A 21291-nucleotide genomic window follows, 5' to 3' on the forward strand; every position below is an offset into this window, starting at 1 on the left:
TACAATCTGTCGCGTTGAATACTCATTCCAAATATCATTCCTATTCTCACAACCTCTGCTCGCGAATTACCGATTTCAACATGGAACCAGAGTCAGACGGGACCCTTGCCGCACAAGTTATTTACAATGCATGTGAGCAATGAGAAGGACAATGCAAAAACAGTTAACTATCCAGAGTACAGAAGAACTATTGCCACACCTAAACTGGGTCTGATCCTGCATTAAATGCAAAAGACAGGGACTGAGAAAAGCCCCCCGGACAACGAATGCTCGAACATGGGAGAGGGGAAATAGACATCGTAAGAACACAACACCGGGCAGAAAAAGAAAAAGAAAAAAAGATATACTGTCGTGAGGTCATGGCTACGTTACAGGACATTATAATAGGCATAGAAAGGCGGTAGACGAGACGAAGAGCTCATGAGACATTCCCATCAGTGCTTCCATCATCGCCCCGCACGTCGGCTGCGCTTGCGACACGAGAAGTATTTTCAACACGCGGACGATGTTCTATGTGCACAGATTGGAATTGGTGCCAGCAGCTGGAGAAGTTAGTGTCTAACAGACCCCAAAGCCGTCCTGGGTACAGTACTTACTTTGGCGCGTGGAGCACATATCGAGCCATGGCTTCTCGGAAACGACTCTTGTACTCCTTCGGACTGGTGACGGTGGGCCGGTTCTTACCACCACCTGCGAAGCCACGGTCCTTGATCCACGACTCCAGTTTCTTGTCCCACGTATACGTCCGGATGCAGTCGATGATGCCGACAACAAGCTCCTGGCGCTGTTCGTCAATGGCGATCATAAGAGAATAATCCATGACGTTCTGTCGACCCAGGAACAAGGTATCATTCCAAACGCTCTGGCTGAGCAGCTTTTTCGAATGTTCCCGCGCGAATAAAGGGGTCTCATAGATGAAGTCGACCATGTTCTCGTCCAACAGTACCTCGTTGCGCTCCCCAGTACTCTGCACCTTGCGATTCCGCATGGACCCCTTCAGGTCAAAGATGCGTGTCGGAATACGGTCGTAGAAGAGGTTCTCCATCAAGAGAAGATACCAGTTGAACTCCACGCCCGTAGAGGGATTCTTGATGATCACTTGGTAGAATCCAAACATCTTAGCAATGGCTGACGGTAATTCGTGGAAAAGCGCCTCCGACATGATCTGGAAGTAGGCTGGAGCAAACTTCAGAAAGGCCTGGGTCTCGATGGGGGAGAGTGACTTGAGAATGAACCGATCGTCTAGTGTCTTCAGGAACAATGATTTAGTCTTGCCACCCTTGGAGTCCCATTTGGCGCAGCGAGACAGCGACTCAACAATGCGGTCTGCAATACCGCATTTTCTGCGGAGAGCGTCGAATTGCTCCGCATAGAACACCTTGCAAAGCATCTTTGCTTGTCCTTCTTGGAATTGATACTTGAGGTGTGTTCCTGTGGCCCTCAACAAGGAGTGTTCCACTTGCGCCTCGTCATCGTCACGATCGCCGATTGACTCCGTCTTCTCTTCCGTCTCTTCGAAATGCTTCTGGATGCTGGCGAGCTTTTGCTTATAGTCCGACGAATCTAACGCAAAAGCGATCAGGGAGCTAGGCTCATCTTCGCGCACAATGATGTCGCAGTCAGCGAAGACATGATCAGACACCTTCAACGGATAATCCAGCGGCGCCCATCCACTCGCAGAACGTTCAGCCCAGAAATTGGTCAGCATTCGCACCAGCGTACTTCGTTCATGTTTCGGCAGTTCCTTTAGATCCAGACTATCGTCTGGCTCGAGCTTTGAAAGTTCGTCAGGGGTCTCAACCAACTGAAGCTCATCGGTCAAGCTCCTCTCTGCATCGCTATGCTCCTCTTCAGCTTCAGATGCAACTTGACTGGTTTCACGAGTAGGCTCCTCGATCTCCGTCGATTGCACCGTCACCTCCTCCAAGGCAGGCTCTTTCGTAGAAACATCGGCAGAGTTTTTCCGTGTGAGCTCTTCGCTTTCTCGGCTCTGGTCATCCAAAGAAGCAGGCCGTTCGGACGACATGAAATCATCCCCTTCACCTGATGGCTCCCGTTCTTCCACTGCCTCTCGCACGTTTCTGTAAACCTCGACGATCGGTTTTGACGACGCCCGTGGGAAGGCACGAGAGTGTTTGCCCTTTGCTGCTCGTTGTTGTCTCTCCCTCTGGCGTTCTTTTTCAAATTCTCGACTGAGCTGCTCAAAATGCTTGGCCAGATTCGAGACACGGCTGCTCTTCTTTTTAGTAGGGACGGAGCGAGGAATTAGCGAGTGTCCGCCCGTGAGTCTTCCGGTCTTCAGAGCGCTGAATCCCAGACGATCCGAGAGCTTCTTGTCGTTGACTTTGATTTTTGGCTCGTACGGCGGGATAGCTGCTTTATCTACGTTCCTGGAATTGGTGTTGCCAAAGCCAGACTTCAATGCCCCTAGTGGGCCAGTTGAGCCATTGCTCCTTTGTCGTTGTAAGCCAACAGGCTGGGAATAAGTCCGGAACAACGGAGGAGATCGTGCTTTCCCACCACTGGAACGCATGCCCCCTTCGACGGGCCTCGGGATTGCTGAAGGTGGAAGAACAGGTGTGGCTTCCGGAGTCGCTCCATTCGACTCACGTCTCTCGATTGCAGGTACCTTTTCGGAACGCAAGGGTAAGCCTGGGGGTGATAGGTTACTGATTCTCTCATCCAGATCCAGAGAAGGAGTAGCAGGCCTCGATACTCCTACGCGATCTGCATAAGTAGACTCCAAGGTTGACTCTTGCGAGAGACTAGACGGGATAGCCAGATCCAGATGCTGAACCCCTTCTGGATTCGTCGCTTCAGACGGCGGAAGGCGAGAGTCTTTGTTTGCCTCAGGACTCGCAGGGGGCGCTTGTTCCTCAATATCATCCGGTCTGGCGGAGAGAGTCGGAGAGTCAACGACAGCCTGAGTTGCGTCTTTGTTCATTTTTCCAGAGTGCTCTTCGACGACAGAGACGAGTACGTCCTGCGCTTTTTCTGGGGACAGGGTCATTCGGCGAACTGGCCGTGGTTTCTCTGTGTCTTGAGCAGCCTCCTCGGCTCCCGGTTCTGAAGGTGTGGCAGCAGCCTCTTCTGTCGAAGTCAATGAAGTGATAGATGCGTCTCTGTCCAAGAATATCTTCTTCAATTGCAATGCTGCCAATCGTCGAATATCCTTCTCGGAGGGAAAGAAGTTCTTCTCAAATTCCGCGAAGGCAGCGTCCCATTCCACAACCTTCTCTTGGACAGAACGGAGAACCTCGTTGAGAGGTATAACCGCCCAGTACTGTGAGTTCATATACTTGTCCTGCAACTGTCTAATCAAAGCTGCATGGTCATCATTCGCTTTTTTCATCAGAGCCTCTGTTTCCCGTTTACAGCTCTCGACCAATTCCGGCATCACACTTTCCACATTTATGCTTTTAAGTCGAGCTTTCACGGATGCCATGAACTTGTTGATACGGTGTTCGGTCTTTGAATACACCTCGTTTCTGAGTCGCAAATCATTGTCCACTTTCCACGTTACGCGAGTTCGCGGGACGATGATTTCGAGTATATTGATAGGGTCATAATGGATACGTAAAGCCACATCCTTAAACCCGAAGTAGCGAAGGTGGTCACGGTGCAAATCGTGAGGGCAGACACCGGCCCGCGGATGCAAGTTTGCACACCAGAACGACAGCTCCAGATACTTTCCGAAGGAATACTTCCAGGTGCTCTCAGACATCGGCATGACCTGAGTCTCATTGCCACATATCTTGCAGCTACTCCACATAAGGATTGTATCTTGCATACCGCGGAGCTTACTTGGATATGGTTGAACAAAGACGCTGATTTGAGCCTCACCGTGGACATATTGGCGGTGGTGCTCAAACATCCTCTTCTCGCACCCGTTTGCGGTGCAGATAGCATTGGCACTTAAGCAAAGGTCCTCTACATATTGCCCGAGCGTACAGTCAGGTTCAAACATTCTGTCGCTTTCGTGCTCGTTGTAGAACTCAATCGCGAAGACATCTGGGCCAGAGCAAGGGATAGACGTGGTCGTGCAGACCAGGCTGAAAAGAACGACAATATTTTGGTGGGCATAAGGGTCGAACAAGTTCGTGTTACCCGAAACGTAAGCCTCCCATTGCCTTTTCTGGGTCAGGTAGTTATGAAGAGCCCTGTCAAACTCTGCGTCGTGAACAGCATGAAGAACCTCCCTGACTTTTGGCGGAGCACCGCGAGGTGATTGATGCACCATCTCCGGTGTGATCAAGACAAACTTCTGTGATTTCGCTTTCTCGTCGGTTGATTGATCTGCGGCATCATCCTGATCACGGAGGCGCTTAAGGTAAGCAAGCCTGCGTTCTAGTTCCCGCGCGCGCATGAGGAGATAAGGAGGTTCAAATTTGACAAAGGGAGAGGCCGATAATATCTTGGTCTGATGCTTCTCGACCATATCTTCGTAGAAAGTAGGCATGGGTACGTCATCCGGAACGTCATTGCTTTCACCAGTAGCTGTCATAACGAGATCTTTCGACGGTACCACCGCGGTTGACTGTTCGCCTGCCGCTTCCTTGGAGTCGGTCAGTGCCTTCGCATTGCCGCCCTTGCCAGAGGTTTCACCTCCATTCTTGACGAGCTCGTCAGGAGATGTGGGTATCTGCGCAAATTCATCCCTCATCAGACAGGTCTCCAACTTGAGGTTGTACACGACGTAAACCATAAACTCCGTGATTCGCTTGACATTTACGAGGACGTCGTTATCAGCTCCGCGCAAAACAATGGTACAGCCAAGTTCCTTTGGGCAGCCAGAGATATACATATACGTCTTTCTGCGGCCACCGTAGACGTAAGTTTTGACATCGAAACTGCCACAGTGGCCAGTATGAGCTGGAGTGGTTACGAGTTTATCCATAGATGTGATAATGCGTGTCTGGGTGCATCTGGACACTGCCTCCAGTACAGACGGCTTCACATTGTACGCAGTTGCGATGTTGGCTTTCTCAAGAAGCTCGAGTGCTAGACCGGACACATTCTTCTCGACCAGAAGCAAATTAGGGCGCAAAGCAGCAATGCGGCTGACAAGGTTCTCCAAGAATTCGCGCTCTTGCCGAATCACCGGCTCGAGACTCATAAAGTGTTGCTGATACCGCGCATACTCAAGCGGAAATGTAATGATGAGAATATTTGGCTGTGGGATGCTTCGAGGCATGCTTTTCAGTGCAAGGTTCTTAGTGAATACAAGTCCTGACACATAAGAGGTATCGCCGGGTCGGCCACCAGGTATCTTTTTCAGCTTGATATAGTGGCGAATATCCATGTCGTCTCCATGTTGAACGTCTGGATCCACCTCATCGGTGGCTTTCAGAAGAATAGGCAGAAGGGCATTCTCCCAACTATGGGCATGAGGTATAGCAGTGTCTTTTAGCAGTTGTCCGAGTAGCTTACGGACATGCTGCAGGCTCGCCCTGTTTAGCTCGATCGCCGGGGCGCCAGCACCCCTCATTGAGGAGCTTCTTGTCATTTTGAACCCACTGGATGCTACACCAGTAGAGCAGGCAACCCCTTGTGGACTTTGAGGGAGAACGCTGAAAATACCCTCTTTGAAGATCCTTGGTGAAGGTCGCTGGTGAATACTACTGGCAACACTCAGATTGCGGCGGCGACCCTGACGCGGTAGATTCACTGCTCTCGAGCTAGTGATGCTACCATCCTCAGCGTCGCGACCAGAATGGATACCGCTAGCAGCGCTGCGGTCGCCAAAACGAGATCTACCCTTTTTGACAGCTGCCAAAAGCCCGCCAAGCGTAGCTTTCTCGTGATCACCACTACCTTTGGGCAAGGAACCATCGGAAACAGCAGCGAAGATGTTTGGTTGTTCATCCCCACTAGACGCATCATCAGAAAGATACTGAGCTAAGTCGGGATCGATGATACTGTCTTTATGGAAGGCCGGAAGATGGGCCTCTGGGCCGATCTCTTCCACATGCCGACGCTGAAAGGGGGCCCTGTCGTCGTGGAAAGATTTAAAGTTGCGTATATACTGCTGACGGGAATGGTGACGTTTGTGGCTCATGCTATAGGGACGTCCCCCATGAGATGACTTCAGAGAACGAGACGAAGTCGGTCTCGCTAAAGGTCGGTCAGAATCGATCTCTAAGACAGCTGAACGACGATTATGACCTTCTCCCGCTCGCTTTGTGGCAGGAATAGCCATTGTCGGTGTTTTCATGACGTGCTCTATAGACTGAGAAACTATAGAAGCTGAATCGTCATCATCAATCAGCGGTCGAGGAGGGTTCACGTGTAAAGGAGAGTTGGATATGAGAGTGTGGGGCACGATAGGGCTGGCTTCGTTCTCCGTGAAGTCTGATGAGTCGTCTTCGTGAGCGTTTATCATGACTTCGCAAGGTTTACAGACACGTATCGACCCGCTCTGCCCAAACTGCGCGCCAGGGATCAAGGAGGTACACTTCGAATCGAAGATCTGGCCACATGTCCGACAATGGTGTTTCCGTCGAAAGGTCGAGAAAGGCTCTCCACAGTGGAAACAATCCTTCGCATTTTCGTCACGCATCCAGAAGTCTTTGCTCAGTAGTCTGCTCCTCAATTGTGTCATAACATTACTTTGGTTTGCTGTCTCGCCAGCCGGATATGAAGGGCGTTTGTCACGGGAATTTTGGCTATTCGAGCCATTTGTAGACCCTCTTGTAGCAACAGGTGAGCTTGTTGTGGCAGTATCTGTTGACGATGTTCGGGACATGATGTAGCCTGGTAGGCGACTCTGTACGGTGTGCGGAGTCGCTTTCTGTCGTGGCTTGTTAACAGAATGCCTGGAGGAAAGAGCCGACTTATGCTCATTGTCAGTCATCGCAATGGACGTCTCCAATGTAGTAGGAGTCCGTGCTTCGGGTCCGGAGCTATCATCGTTAGGGATTCTAGAAAGGCTGTTTGTAGCAGAGCTTATGCCCGCTGACTCTTCTGACGCAAGCGCGACTGATGAGCTGGGCGCCGAGCTATCCTGAGATGAGAGCTGAGTGTCATGTGCGCCATCAGTTTGCTTCGTTTTCCATGTTGAGTTGGGCACAGATGTGTCTAATTCGGGCAACGGGTGGCGATCGAGGGGGACATAACCAGCTTTCTTCGGTTTATCGTTACTCAACGGTTCCCGTCCTAAGCTCGGAGAGCGGGTACTATCGGGTACATTTTGCCCATCGCCATACAAGACGTTGGAAGATTTAGCAGTAAGGATCGGAGAATAAGACTTGCGGGGACTCAATCCTAATGAGCTTTGACCCTGAGAAGGGTTAGGTGAACTTTCATCTCTGCCGGTCGCGACTGGATCCGCATTATACATGGCATGAGAAGATAAGCTGGCAGAATTGCTCCTAGAGCGATCAGGAGCATCCCTGGTAGCGTTCACCTTGACTTCCGTAACTGTGGGATCCGCCGTAGAGACATTACTTGTCGTCTTAGGGAGAGGCGCAGTGGGTGACTTCACGGGAGGAGCTGGCGAGACGGAAGCTTTTGAGGAGATGCTAGCAGTCTTCGAGGAGAACCTCGAGCTCTTCGCTGCCTGCGCTTGGGCAGAGGCATCTGCATTTGACGGGAAAGCGTTCAAAATCGGCGAATGGATCTTTGACCCTTGGGCCGAGCTCGGGTACGAAGAATGGGAATCTGCAGTCGGGACAACAGGAGTCGGAGCAGCGCTCGACTTGGGACTAACGAAGTCACTGTTGGGACTCCTGATGCCAGATCCATCTGCTGAAGGGGCCCCATCCACTGGCTTTCCAGAGCCACCGACGATGTCTTTGACTCCTCCAACAGACGCCCTGAGTCGGTTATACAGTCCACTCAAGCCTCCCTGAATATCCCCGGTTAAACTTTTGTTATCTGTCACATTTGATGAATTCGGAGGATGCGTAAACTCGTTGAAGACTGTCAGCGAGTCTGACTGATAGGCGGCAGAATGTATTTGGTCCAAGGCCTCGTTCAGATTTTCCCGTTCCGCCTGACTCGATATCGATGCTCGAGAACTACGTCTCCCTAGAGGTAGAAAGATCGACGACGCAGATGGGCTCGCGCCCGGAGACTTCTGCGAAGCCATACCAGGTACGCTTGAATCGTGAAGGTCACAGAGCGACTTGGGCAAGCGAACGACAAGATATCATGGCGCGTCAAACATATCACCATTCCAGGTATCGGATATCACGAACTGGGGAAGCTTCCCCAGATAATAATCGATAGAGACAGCAAGCATCGAGTCTATTATGAGGTGGGTAAGTTACCCATCGTCTCCAGGAACCTGCCCAATACGCAAAGTCAGCAAACCCCGCCTTCAGAGCAGTTTCTAGAATAGTGCATGCTATCTGACCATACCAATAACAGAATAGGATGCAGTAGTAAACCAAGACTGACCAAGATCGCTGATGTTCATAAAGGGCCGATAGACGACCAGCTTCTTCTCTTCTCTTTGTTTCCGACGCAGGCAGGCCTACGATATGAACGTCTCTGCCCAATGACGTGGTGTGGCGCCCACGGCACGTGGAAGTGATGGATGACTCAGCACAAATTGTCCGGCAGAACTTCTCGGGCGGTGAAATCACGTCTCCAGATCCCGTGCGTGTCGCGTCTGGAAAGTGATCAGGGAGTGGGCAGATGTCGCATCAATGGCCGCTATAATGTGAATAAAACAGCAGCTGCAGTGATGAACAGCCTTTATTATCTTTCAATCAATTCTACCCCATTTTGGCTCCGTTCTCCCGAGACTAGCCGCAGCAGGGATTCCGAAATGAAGTTTCTACAGCGCCCTCTAAGCTCTACCGACATTAAACCATAGGTATTAGATTCTTCGGACAGTTGGATTCGCCCTGTCGCTAAGAGAGCTATATCTTCAGTTGCGTACCGATCATTCAGATAAGCAATTACTACGGCATTCCCCGTCAGCCTCTAAGACGCCGGAGAAATTCGCAATTTACAAAGTTGGGCAACTCAGGAGACGCAAATAGTCGAAGTACATACATACAACAGCCTTTCTTCCCGTTTATCCTCTCTTATTGCTGACTCTTCTAATTAGTTCCTTGAAGAACCACGTTGAATTTAAGCCGCCAAGTGCGATGCGAATGTCACAATTCTGTTCAGATCCTCTTCGCGAGCTTATAGTAACAACTCACTTGGTCGTTCTCCGGTACATGTGGGTTCAAAGTATGCGGCGACAGCAGAATTGAATTATTTCAAATACACGCCTGAGATCCAATCTATATCGAAAGTTTCCAACTTCAAAAGGAAAGAGAATCGTCGATTCGGAGCTCAGCCAATCACTAAGACGGGAAACGTCTACGAATACGTGAATAGGCATTCAAGCATATCAAGGCTTCTTGAGGCACTATGGATGACCCAGAGGCAGACGCTTCCCAGTCGGACGGCTCCATGAAATCGCAGGCTAGTGTACTGTCTATGTCCAGACCAGATCAAAGGAACGGGTCTGACTCTCAGGAGAATCTTGCAACACAAATTGCGCCCACCCAAAGTGCCAACCTTTCTGACTCTATTCCGGCCCGGCAGCAGCGCTGTGTAGCGCCTGGCAAATATCTCTTAGGTGTACTGGGACAGCCCTCCAGATCTACTTCTAATACGCAAGTCCATACCGAAACGCCTCTTCAAAAACCTCTTCCTACTAGTGAGCCTCAGAACGCGACGGAAAAGTGCGCTCCTAATACGACTCCCAAACAAACTACAAGCCAGAGTTTACCGCTGGAGAGCAATAAGTCAGCCTCTAAAGAGGACAGAAACAAGCCGGGCGAGCAGACGCAGTCCTCTACGCAGAAAGCTCCTATTAACCTCTCACAGCTATCTTCACGCGATTACGCTGGTAACACTTGTTCTATCGGCAGCTCCAGACCTGCAAATGGCAACCATGCAAACAATACGCGTCTCTCACAGACTGAGCAAGGTCAGAAGCGGAAGATAGACCGATCTCCACAGGGAAGTCAGACAGTCAGTCGAAAAGAGGCCGGCAGAAGCCCACGCAAACGACGAAAGCACTTACATCTGCCTCTAAATGCAGAATCTGATCCTTCTAGTCCTTGGTATGGTATGACGAGGATACGTCGCAGGGACGTTCGAATCCCGAAAGATCAGGCCAGGTTGCTAGAGGATAGTCCCTGCTGGATGCCTCCAGCTCCTGGCGCTCCGCCGCCCCATTGCCATGTACCTCCGGCTCTCTTGCAGCAATGGAACGACGCGATAATTCGAAGGTTCTCTCGGTCCAAAGATGTCTCAGACCAAAGCCCGCCTTCGCAGATCGGATCTCCTCCCCTCCCTACTCCCGATGACCATGACCGATCTCAGTCGGACTCCGAATCGGAAGCGTCTTGGGAACCGAGCCCTCCACATCACCTGCGAAATCCGCTCGTGCCGCCCGATAGTCCCGATGACCATGACCGATCTCAGTCAGACTCCGAATCGGAAGCGTCCTTGGAAGCAAGCCCTTCACATCACCTGCAAAATCCACTCGTGCCACCCGATTCCAGTCCGCCTGAGATAGCTGTTCGCACCAAACCGGCTAAAGATAAAAGCCGGGATAATCCTCAAGAGTCGCATTCTTCGTCTAACAACGGCCCTGAATCTGGCTCTCAAGCCGCTTTAGCTGCTGATGAACGAGAAGAACTAAGGGAAGGAGAAGAACGAGAAGAACGAGAAGGAGGACGAGAAGAATCAAATGACGAAAGTGATGAGTCAGATATGGATATCTCAATGCCCCATCCGCTCCAGTCAGGTACCCAGCAGAGTGAAACTTCTGCTGCGGTCAGTTCCGGTCAAAGTCTCCCGAGTCAGAAGCTTGTACACGAAATTCAAGTAGTGGAAACGCCAGCTTCAGCCTTTGAACGTCTCCGGGCTAAGAGGATCGATGGCAATACGGTTTATCCAAAGCCCGGACACCAGCACTCGTCCCAGAGTACGAAGTTTTCGTCAGAGTCGAGGATTATGGCCACATATGGCAGCAGTGCTCCTGAGACAAGTTACTGTCCTCCCCCGGAAGCTTCCTCGGCTCATCCTGAACGCGCCATTTCCCACGATCCCGCTGAAATCAGCTCTGCCGAACCCAGAGACTCCATGCTGAATTCACAGATGTCCGTCGATTCCAACTCACAGTCCCAGCGACCTGAGCTTGAGGAGTCCCAGCATGAACGGTCGATTGTTCGGCGAAGGACAGGGAGCCCTGAAGAGAGACCACTGGGCGGTTCGTCTGGACAGCATCCTCCTCAAGGAGCCAGCAACTCTGGGGAACAGTTAGACCACTCATCTCCGCGCCTACCTTCTCCAGACCAGGAACATGCGGAGAAAGAATCAGCAGAAAACATATCTCCGCGTCATCATCCTGTTATGGACCGGCCTGAGAACGATGTCGACCTATCTTCCTTGAACCAGTCAAGAGATGAAATACGTACCGACGAGATCTCCTGTTCAGAGCCTCCCGCAGAGCCACCTGCAGATTTCGCCTCTGATATACAGAAAGACGCCACTCCTAGAGCCAGTCCCGTTGTGCGAGCTGATCAGCAAAATTTGTCCGTGGGGAGTAATCTCGTCAAAGCCCAAAGAGCATACGAAAAATTCTGCCGTGACTACCCAGTATACCCTGGGGATTTCAGGCACTTTACTAGGATGTGTGTCAAGCTGGAGGCTGTGAGAGCCGGGGGACAGTTGCGACGATCGTTCCTTTGGGACGACTTTATCATCCGACATTTGGAAGACTACCCGCGTTATCTCGAGGCCTGTATTTCTGCCGTCGAAGAGCCCTGCAGATACGAAGATTACTTCGTTGGCACTTTCATGCGACCTTTGTACAAGAAGAGGAGTCTAACAGCGGCTGCAGTGGAGGCTTCCGCAGCAAATTGCGCTCCTAGTAGAGCCTCAATTAGCGGCTATTCCACTACGCAGAGTGTGGCGAATCATTCTTTTACAGGTAGCCTCGTCAACCAGCTCTCCCGGCTCCGGACATCCTCGTTTCAAGAAACGGCCGACTACGGCACCCCTTGAGCTGTCCCTATATCCGGTCAACCTGGGACTCGGCCGGTTGTTGCATCCGAACCAAACAAAATTACAAAGGTTACGGGCGCTACGAGTAGATTATCCCCCGAGAAGAGAGGGAGTCCGATCCCGCGCGAGTTCACGGAGACTCGCGATGAAGCAGCTACGCAAGAGTACCACGAAAGAACGAGTGCTGGGCTCTGAGATAGAGGGTTTGCCAGTATATGAAAGAAGGCAGGCTCATACTCGTTCACCAAGCCTGCAGCATATAGGCCATGGCGGTTGCTATACATTCTCTTGCATTGTTCTTTGTATCGACAGACACATATATTAACTCTAACGGGACACCCTTATGAAACATGCCCGTGATCATGATCTTGCCTCTTTTCCTTTTTTTTTTTTTTTAGCATGATACCACCATAGTTAAATTGATTTATCAATACATGAGTTTTTAACTCCTATAAGAAATCGCTGCCTTTGCCTGCGGAGATCGATCCAGCGAGAGACATTACTACTTTAGCTAAGAGAACATTTACAACTAATCAGAAATCCCAGCGGTGGCAACTATGTCGACTCTATTTTGTGGACTCTGGTCCCAAATAGTTGTATTGCGGATATATATTTTCCGACAGACCATCATGAACTTTGCGCATGCACATACAGTACTTACATTTCAGACCCAAACTTACGAGACAGACTTATAACGAATCACATCCATAAAAACCACAAATAAACCATCCAATCTTACCGAGTGAAATTGAATCAAAAGCCCCAGGCATCGTTTTACTCAAGATCAGCTACGTATTATTACCTGAAGTCTAGAACGTCCAATAATGACCAGAGTTAATCTCTTTTTAGTCGCCTCGCCCCACCATCTGGGCATATATCTTGTTCGAGACCGTGGAAGATGGGGAGGGTAATTTAAACATGCTATTATTATTGCACTACGGTCCTGGAATAAGTGATAGAATGTATGTATGTACAACAGGGCATGCATAAATTCGGGAATGAACCTTGGGCTTTTTTGTTTGACTGTTGTTCCTGGCCATGTGGGCGTGCTTGGCATTATTTGCCTGGATGGTTCGCAGCGGCAGACTTGACGAAGACGGACACGGGAAGTCCTTGTGATAATTTTGGAGGATTTGCTAATAAAGACTACCTGCAGTGTCTCGTTGAAAGGGGATGAAAGACGTCTTGTGTTACTCTGAAAGCGACTTATCCTGGATGATGTGATGTTGAAAATACGTCCGGATACAGCATCGGAACTCGGTTGTTGATCGATTTACCTTTCATGAGCAGATTGAGAGATGATAGTAGATGATGATATTTAACTAGTATATATACATGTGGGTGATCCTGTCGAGTATTGACCTGCTTGATATGTAGAGTAGACGGGGAAGAAACAAGCATTGTTGTGAACGGCAACTATCAGAAGGTAAAGTGATAGACTTCCTGTCTACCAGAAATGGCTTTCTCCTTTCCTCAAATTACTACCTCGTTATAGTTACCCTCTTCTCTACGACTGTCAAAGACTCAAAAGGGAACAGAACATCTACATCCCTGGCTTTGTAGGAGAGGGTTGCGCGTCCGGATCTGCTTGTAATGTGATGATTCCTGGCCGTGAGTTCCGTAGGATGATTGTGCTCCCTTCTCTCTAAGAATAGATACTCTCTACTCTCGAGTAAGGGAAGATGGCGCAGTTCTCCTTGTTCCCTATCCCCGTCCATGTCCCTGTGGCATCATGCTGATGTCTAGTAGTGCTGTGGCTCCAACGGGCTGGATTGGACTGCCTGGCCAATGTCCAACAAGCTGTCAACAAAGCGCGGCCATTTTTAGAGTCCCACTGGGTGACATCAAGCTGTCTCAGTCAGATACAGACCGGCGTTGGATGTTTCAGCAGCTGCGGCTGCGCGGACGGGCGCCTCGACGACGCTCTCGACCGGACGAGCTGGCGCCCCGGATGGGCTTCCGTGATGTGACTGGGTCTGTGGGAGAAGATCTGCTGTGCTGGGCGCTTATGGTTGAGCGTCTTGAGGGTCTGGAGAGGCGCTGATGAGTCTAGTTGGTGAAATCCCCTCGCCGGTGGGCTCGTGCTGGGGCTCGTGGTGAGCGGCTGAGCAACGGGCCTGCCCGAACACTCGCAGGGGGCAGTTGGTCTTGTCTCTTGTTCTTGTTCTTGTTCTGTTCTGGTCTGGTCTGGACGAACTTCCATCAACGCTGCCCATCGCACTTTTTTTCTTCTTCTTGCTTTGCTTGATTGCTTGACGCTCGTTCTCCCCTTTCTTCTTCCCATTCTCTGTGTGTGTTGTTGAGACTTGCTCGTCCGTGAGCTGCTCGCGACTCCCGGCTTGGATCGACCGCCGCCGGGCTCCGACGCAACTGCGCCGCGTGTACGCTGGACCGCCTAAGTGAGGAGTAACTAGTCGAACTCTCCAGTATCTCCAAGGCTCCAAGTCGAACCTGTCGTCGCTTCTGCCTCTGAATTCTCCTCCCAGTTCACGAGCTGGCTGCCGCTCTGGCTGACCCAAACGAGTTGTTTCTGCCTTGTGAGGGGCAAAACAATCTCACAATGTCTTCACCTGCGCCGCTGCTCAAACCCCCCGTCCCTCGTGCCCGCAACAACTCAGGATCGCGAACTCCTCGCCTCACACTGGGAATCCCGCCTTCGCCCAATGCCAGACCAGTGAATCCAGAGGGAAATGCCGCCCTGCCCGAACTCCCCAAGCTGCAACGGCCCTCGAGCCGGCCAGCCCCGCCCCAGCTCAGACTGGCTACTCCCATGGGATCCCAGCAGATGCCACAGGAGGGAGGCTCGTTACGTCCCAGTGATCCAAATGGCCACTCGAGAAATGGGAGCGCTACGAATACAGAGGGCAAGGGAAGCGGTCCAGCGTCGGCATCGTCGTCGACATACTCCGCTTTGTCGTTCGCTATGCTCCGGCAACCCCACGGTGGCACCCCGGATCCATCCTCAGCAATCAGTTCGGTGTACTCGGATCGAGATGGCGGTGTGTCGATGGAACGGGAAAACAGCGTGAACGGTCTTTTGCCCGATCTGGATAAGCTGAGTTTGGAGAAGGGCCGGCCGCTCGATGTCGAGGATCTGGATGACGAAGGCTGGCTAGCTGCCAGTGAGCAGAAGAAAATCATCGAACTGGGTAGTCTGGGAGAAGGTGCTGGGGGTGCCGTGACGAGGTGCATGTTGAAGGGCGGCAAGACCGTCTTCGCATTGAAGGTGGGAATTGACAGAATTTGTCTGCCGTAGAAGCTGGTTGCTAACATACGGTCTGTGTCCAGATCATCACCACGGACCCGAATCCCGATGTGAAAAAGCAGATTGTGAGAGAGCTCAATTTCAACAAGGACTGCGCGTCGGAACACATCTGTCGCTACTACGGAGCGTTCATGGATAAATCGACTAGTACGATCTCTATCGTGATGGAGTTCTGCGAGGGAGGTAGTCTAGACAGTATCTACAAGGAGGTGAAGAAACTAGGAGGACGGACAGGCGAAAAGGTCTTGGGCAAGGTTGCAGAAGGCGTCTTGAACGGCTTGACGTATCTCCACAGCCGGAAGATTATTCACAGAGGTATGCTGAGACGCATCGATATATTGGTACTGCAGCTAATTCCCATAGATATCAAACCATCGAATATCCTGCTGTGCAGAAATGGTCAGGTTAAGCTCTGTGATTTCGGTGTTAGCGGAGAGTTCGGCACCAAGGGAGACGCAAACACGTTCATTGGAACTTCGTATTATATGGCCCCGGAGCGGATTACTGGTCAATCATATACCATTACTTCGGATGTCTGGTCGCTCGGTGTGACACTGCTGGAAGTCGCTCAGCACCGCTTCCCGTTCCCTGCGGACGGCACAGAGATGCAGCCACGCGCGGGACTGATTGACCTGCTCACCTATATTGTCCGCCAGCCTATTCCGAAACTCAAGGATGAGCCGGATCACGGAATCCACTGGTCTGATAATTTCAAGTACTTTATCGAATGCTGGTATGTGAACTCCAACGAGCAGGTGATGATGCTCCATGCTAATTTGTCTCGTACAGCCTTGAGAAAGAGCCGTCCCGAAGAGCCACTCCTTGGCGGATGCTGGAACATCCGTGGATGGTGGATATGAAGAACAAGAAAGTGAATATGGCCCAATTCGTGAAGCAAGTGTGGGACTGGAAAGATTAGAGCATTCCAGGGTCACACTTGCTTCCTACCAGTCACTTCTCCACGCACCAGTCTCCGACTATTAATCACACCTTGCCTCAATTCTTCTCGACTTTAAGAGTGGCTGGCCCTCTCGCCGTTTCGACCTGGCTGTCACACGACCGTTTCGTACATCACGACACCATCCTTTGCTCGATTGTATCAGCGTCAACAGCATGCCTCTCCTTTACACTTTTTTGGGAGAAATCCGGAGTTGGATGATATACCTTCACGTCTTTCCTTCGATCACGACTTTACAGTCGCACCTTCACACTTTTTGATGAAACCTTGTGCTTTGTTTCGTCCCCAGATTACAGACATTGCGTCGGATTTTGACTTCCCATTGTTCGATTCGTCGAGGACAGAAAAAAAAAAGAGAGAAGTACGAAAGCACCTGGAAACATGATCTGGTTTTCAAGCAGGGGGAGAATATGCAACCGGGACATAACCGGGACCGTGTCCGAAAGATGGGGAGTCTTTTTGTGAAAGATGGAAAATAAATTTTACCTTTTGCTCGCCCATTCGAATATGTATTTTTTTTCTGATGCTGGACCAGGACGGGAATCTGCATTCGACCCGTTCTTATTTCTCTCTAGTTACCATTTGGCTCTTCTGAACAGAATAATTGTACATATGCAAACGGGAATAATATCTGTTTGCTCGATTCCCACTTCTTGCTTGTCCATAATAACTAGAATATACTACTTAGCAAGTAACAAGAAATAACTAGTTAGTTGAGGAGGGAGCGTATATGAAAAGAAGGGAAAGAATAGCCTATATGGATAGAAATTCTAATATGAAGAGAAGATGCAGCATTCAGGTGCTTGATTCATTAACTTTTAACTGTTTTCTCTCCCTTGATATACCATAACTATCGACGACCTACCAAGCAAGATCAAAGAAGACAGAAACCCATCGGAACTCCACGCTAAAAAGGAACAATGAAAAAAAAGAAAAAGAATATGATAAGTAATATGTAAATATGAAAAATACCCGTTTCTCTCTCTCTCTCTCTCTCTTTTTGTATTTTTTACTTTTCTTCTCATCTCATCTCATCGATTAACAGGCTGAGCGCCTAGAACCCATCCGAGTCCGGTAGCTAGACCGCCAGTGACCATGTTACTGACCATGTCTCGTTTGCGGACGCGGCTTTCGCCATGCTCGCCTGTCGGGGAAGCGATACTGCCGTCTTCGCTGGGCCGGCCGTGGATGCTGGATCCTCCTTCAGCAGTGGCGAAGGAGGAAGAGGCGGAGGCGGAGATGGCGCTGTGGAGAGGGAAGGCGTTCTTGCTGATAGCGCGGGCGGCGCCGCGAGCAACGTCGAATAGACCCATGGGTGCTTCTTCATACATGGAGCGGTTGCTGCGGTCTTGTCGGGCGCGGGCGCGTCTGGCGCGCTGTTGTTCGTTTTCGAATGCGTCAAGTTCGCTGTCTGTTGGACCGAAGCCGCCTGGGACAGCTGTTAGGGAGGCTTTGTCGCCCTTCAGGTCCCAGAGCTCTGCTTCGTCGTTCTCGCGGGCGTGGAGGACGCTGAGCTCTTCGTCGCAACGGCGCCAGGCTCCAAGGATCTCGGGGAGTGGTTCTGGGGGGGCGAGGACGAGAGCGAGAGATAGTAGTTCCATGCGCTGGGACAGATGGGCGATCTGTGACTGGAGATTGGGACTTGGCGACTCGGGAGTAGTGGACCGGTGGCGGCCTGCGTTATATGCTGCGCGCCACGAGATGTCATCCTCGATTGCGGGGTTTGGAGTTGAGGAGTTAGGGAGAAGAGATGGAGGCGTGAGACGAGTGAGGATGTAGGAGTAGGCGGTGCCGAAATCATTTGATGCAAGAGCGGATGAGACGGCCAAGGATATGATCCGTCGCTCGGTCGTCACAGTAGCCTTCTCAGGGGGTTCAGCTGGTAAATAATCTTCGGGGTACGATTCGCCATTCGGTGACGGTACCAGACCGGCACCTACGAGGTTGCGTCCGATTGACAAGAGATCGTCCAGTTTTGTATAGCTCTTGGGATTTTGCTCGAGGACCTTTTCGATCAGATAGATCGGATCAGGGTGGACCCGAATGCTGACAGGTTGGAACGGCACACCATGCTGCAGCGTGAGGGAGTAGAAAGACAAGGCATGCGTGGCAGCAATGAGCGAATCGATCTGTTTGAATGAGGTTGAGTTCGGGAAATGTGGTCGAAAAGCTTGTAGACTGTTTGCAGGTTAGCGATGCCATAAGCTGAGACATTGGGAAATATGACTGACATCTCTGCGGCTCTTTTAATTCCACCTCTTGTCTTGTTGCCATTGCTTGCATTGTCATAGGCAGTGAAGATAGCTTCCTTTACTGCAGATTCTACTTCCTCGGGACTCAGAGCAGACGCTCCAGATTTCGTGTAAATGTCCACAGCCACTTGGACATCTGGAAATAGTCAGTAAATAGGAACAGATCTGCATTTTGCATAGGACGTACCGGTTGGGCTTTTCGTTGCCAGCATCGCCTTGAGTATTTCGGTCTCAGCTGCAGCTCGTGAAACTCGCCAGAACAGACCATGATGGGCTTGGCCCGAACCATCGAAGGGGGCATCATCAGGGGCTCGCCAGTCTCGCAGCCAGAGCACCTGCTGACGTACATTAACCCAGCTGCGCCCGGGTCTAGCATGCTTTGCTATCGTTTCCACGAGACCCCGCAACTCCAACAACTGGCTCTCATCGTTGCTGTGTAGGCAGATATTGGCCGCACTCCTGCAAGGCATCTGACGGCCAAGCTCGTCCAAGGTACGGAGCGAGATCAGAAGGGCGTTAATGAACGCAACTGACTCTGGCGTAGGGAGCGTCAGCGGATTCGAACGAACCAACAGGTTGTTCTGGAGCAATGACGCTCGAGTTGTTGAAGAGATGGAGTCCATAGCGAATTCCAGAGTGGGAAGAACCGCCTCGTCCATTTCAGCAGAAAAATGCTGCTCCAAATCCAGTACTTGAGCAACCCTCTTTGCAATTTGGAAAGAACCCTCCAGCGCCTTTCTGCTGGTGTCTGGATTCGCATACACAGCGGCGAGACCAGTCTGTCCATAACGCCTTTTCAGCTCAGCAGCTTCATCGGGTTGTAACACCGTGCCTTCTTCATACCCTCCAAGGTCCACATCATCGGGGCCGTTCCAGTTTGCAAAAGCTCCCACGACACGGTCATAATCCACCAAACTTCGTGACAGCAACCATTCGTTAACGTCCTGCCAGCGTGACATTTGTATTTCTCGTCTAGCTGTCGTATTCTGCGAGGCTGATATCGAAGCATCCTGAGGCTGATTAAGCTTGCGCCGCTTTGATCGACCAGCTCCGTACATCCACGCGCCGATCAGTCCTCTCAAGTTTCTTGCAAGGTCCATGTTGTTCTCGTCAGGGCCTGTGATTGATAACAGAACATTGATTGCTGTCTGATCGTCCATAGACTCTATCGTCTCAATCGCAACTGTATCTTCTTTGTCCGGGTAATATTCATAGTTCAGTCGTAGCAGCGGTAGTATGACGGATATCAGCCATGTGCGAATCGTTTCGGAGCGTTGGTAGAAGGGCAACAGGAGATCCAGAACAAGGGTCTGCAGACCCGTCTCGGTGTCGATTCGATGAGCACGATGGACTAGAAATTGCGTCAGGGGATCCTCGTCTTCTTCGTCGCCTGGATACCGTAACGGTAGTAAACGGAGCTTCCGCACACGCTTTTGCGCAACTGTGACCTCTAAGTTCTTGACAGACGATACGTCAATATCATCTTCCTTTGTTTCAGCGGGAGAGCCGTCGACAAGCGCCTGGAGAACAGATGCGTAGCTCTGGGGTTCTGTGCTTTCCGGTAAATAGGTCAATATGATCCGGAGCAGGCGCTCTAGATGGAGCGCGTTAGGAAACCGGGCGTGTAGCAGCGGCAGCGCAGCAACATGTCCATTTGCGCAGAGGTGAGTAGCGAGCAGAATGGCATGAGCATTTGACAACCCGGTAAGAACAGCCATGGTGCGATCTCACATGGCCGTCGAAAGCCTTGATCAGACCGGACAGCAAGCACTCCTCACTACTTACTGATGTGGCCGGATTCCGTTTGGCGGAGCAACGTCAAGGCGAAGCTTGGACCAACCGCGGCGCCTTTGCCGGCAGAACGTCAAGTCCAGCGTCGAACGTCCAGTTGCACCGATCTACCCCGGACGAACCCCTCCACCCCCGTTTTCGAGCGACAAAATGGCCTCTGGTTACGGTCTCAATGGCGGTATGTCCTGCATTGGCACGCATTGATATTTGTTTCGCCCCCAATTAGGCTGTCTGCCTGCGCATTTCCGTCGTTTTTTGCAAAACGCTTCCGCGCCACCGGCTAACCATCCACTGCATCTCAGGCCCTTCACGCTGCTTTGCTTTCTGGCAAGAGCTCCTAGGATGCTACGTCGTCAATGGCGGAGAGGGTGACACTGGAAAGAAGAAGTGTATCCCCGCCTACGAGGACTACTATGAGTGCCTGCACCACAAGAAGGAGGTACGCATGGAAACCCGGGATTCACACCCTCCCCTCTTGCCATCGACGGACCAGGGAAGGCGGGCAATGCTGGAGATTTGTAGTCTGAATGATGAGACGCTGACGATTGATGACTGGCAAAACCAGGCCCTGCGAACGATGAAGATGCAAGCCGCCTACCGCAAGGCGGAGGCCGCCCACCCACGAGAAAACGCACCCAAGGCCGAACAGATCCGGAGCCTGGGACTGATAGGCAAGGAGGAAGAGACAGCTGCGGTGCTGAAGGCATGAGAAGAAACTTGGCCGTGGGCGTGATTTGTTTTGGGGGTTCTCGTCTTTGTTCCTTTTTCTTCCCGGCTAGAGCATACAATTGAATGTGTACAGGAAATGCCAAACCATTGATATCCGATTTGACTGTGTGATTCTGCGTGTCCAGTCTGTTGCAGCATTCTTTTTTTACGTATATGTGGGGAGAGTCTGAGATCAGAACGCGAACTACTATATCTGCTACTATATGGTAGCGGTGGTTGGTTACCCGAAAGATCGCGCTTACTCCCAGAAAAAAAAAGCTATCTGCTGGAGTTGA

At 51.1% G+C, this 21291-nt stretch overlaps 5 protein-coding genes across 5 annotated transcripts; 3 read left to right on the top strand and 2 right to left on the bottom strand.

Moving 5' to 3' along the window:
* Nucleotides 1–24: 24 nt before the first annotated feature.
* On the bottom strand, nucleotides 25–8169 carry C8Q69DRAFT_159545 (phosphatidylinositol-4-phosphate 5-kinase). The gene is made up of 2 exons (XM_028625644.1): nucleotides 597–8169; nucleotides 25–542 (listed from the first exon to the last, which is right to left on the bottom strand). The coding sequence occupies exons 1-2, from the start codon at nucleotides 8087–8089 to the stop codon at nucleotides 419–421; spliced, it is 7617 nt and encodes a 2538-aa protein (XP_028487735.1). The 5' UTR covers nucleotides 8090–8169; the 3' UTR covers nucleotides 25–418.
* A 2243-nt stretch (nucleotides 8170–10412) lies between these two features.
* C8Q69DRAFT_457735 (hypothetical protein) lies at nucleotides 10413–12460 on the top strand. The gene has a single exon (XM_028629931.1). It carries the CDS (start codon nucleotides 10726–10728, stop codon nucleotides 12019–12021), a length of 1296 nt encoding a protein of 431 aa, XP_028487736.1. The 5' UTR covers nucleotides 10413–10725; the 3' UTR covers nucleotides 12022–12460.
* A 1983-nt stretch (nucleotides 12461–14443) lies between these two features.
* C8Q69DRAFT_159626 (mitogen-activated protein kinase) lies at nucleotides 14444–16348 on the top strand. The gene is made up of 4 exons (XM_028625645.1): nucleotides 14444–15247; nucleotides 15310–15601; nucleotides 15650–16019; nucleotides 16076–16348. The coding sequence occupies exons 1-4, from the start codon at nucleotides 14582–14584 to the stop codon at nucleotides 16203–16205; spliced, it is 1458 nt and encodes a 485-aa protein (XP_028487737.1). The 5' UTR covers nucleotides 14444–14581; the 3' UTR covers nucleotides 16206–16348.
* Nucleotides 16349–17030: 682 nt separating this feature from the next.
* On the bottom strand, nucleotides 17031–20319 carry C8Q69DRAFT_457740 (Sec39 domain-containing protein). Its single transcript, XM_028629932.1, has 3 exons — nucleotides 18684–20319; nucleotides 18476–18632; nucleotides 17031–18422 (listed from the first exon to the last, which is right to left on the bottom strand). Exons 1-3 carry the CDS (start codon nucleotides 20212–20214, stop codon nucleotides 17276–17278), a joined length of 2835 nt encoding a protein of 944 aa, XP_028487738.1. The 5' UTR covers nucleotides 20215–20319; the 3' UTR covers nucleotides 17031–17275.
* Nucleotides 20320–20437: 118 nt separating this feature from the next.
* C8Q69DRAFT_504742 (hypothetical protein) lies at nucleotides 20438–20996 on the top strand (the record flags this gene model as incomplete). The annotated part of the gene is made up of 2 exons (XM_028632625.1): nucleotides 20438–20465; nucleotides 20590–20996. 2 exons carry the CDS (start codon nucleotides 20438–20440, stop codon nucleotides 20994–20996), a joined length of 435 nt encoding a protein of 144 aa, XP_028487739.1.
* Nucleotides 20997–21291: the final 295 nt, after the last annotated feature.

This window comes from Paecilomyces variotii, assembly GCF_004022145.1.
Source record: "Paecilomyces variotii strain CBS 101075 chromosome Unknown C8Q69scaffold_2, whole genome shotgun sequence".
NCBI classification, from domain to species: domain Eukaryota; kingdom Fungi; phylum Ascomycota; class Eurotiomycetes; order Eurotiales; family Thermoascaceae; genus Paecilomyces; species Paecilomyces variotii.

What these genes read in the sequence shown, in the direction of transcription:
- C8Q69DRAFT_159545 (XM_028625644.1), bottom strand. Translation starts at nt 8,089, where the DNA reads ATGGCTTCGCAGAAGTCTCCGGGCGCGAGCCCATCTGCGTCGTCGATC. An exon ending in TATGTGCTCCACGCGCCAAA is followed by an intron (nt 543 to 596) that starts GTAAGTACTGTA and finishes TAACTTCTCCAG; the next exon opens with CTGCTGGCACCAATTCCAAT.
- C8Q69DRAFT_457735 (XM_028629931.1), top strand. Translation starts at nt 10,726, where the DNA reads ATGGATATCTCAATGCCCCATCCGCTCCAGTCAGGTACCCAGCAGAGT.
- C8Q69DRAFT_159626 (XM_028625645.1), top strand. Translation starts at nt 14,582, where the DNA reads ATGTCTTCACCTGCGCCGCTGCTCAAACCCCCCGTCCCTCGTGCCCGC. An exon ending in AGACCGTCTTCGCATTGAAG is followed by an intron (nt 15,248 to 15,309) that starts GTGGGAATTGAC and finishes GTCTGTGTCCAG; the next exon opens with ATCATCACCACGGACCCGAA. An exon ending in AAGTACTTTATCGAATGCTG is followed by an intron (nt 16,020 to 16,075) that starts GTATGTGAACTC and finishes TGTCTCGTACAG; the next exon opens with CCTTGAGAAAGAGCCGTCCC.
- C8Q69DRAFT_457740 (XM_028629932.1), bottom strand. Translation starts at nt 20,214, where the DNA reads ATGGCTGTTCTTACCGGGTTGTCAAATGCTCATGCCATTCTGCTCGCT. An exon ending in GGCAACGAAAAGCCCAACCG is followed by an intron (nt 18,633 to 18,683) that starts GTACGTCCTATG and finishes GACTATTTCCAG; the next exon opens with ATGTCCAAGTGGCTGTGGAC. An exon ending in ATTAAAAGAGCCGCAGAGAT is followed by an intron (nt 18,423 to 18,475) that starts GTCAGTCATATT and finishes ACCTGCAAACAG; the next exon opens with TCTACAAGCTTTTCGACCAC.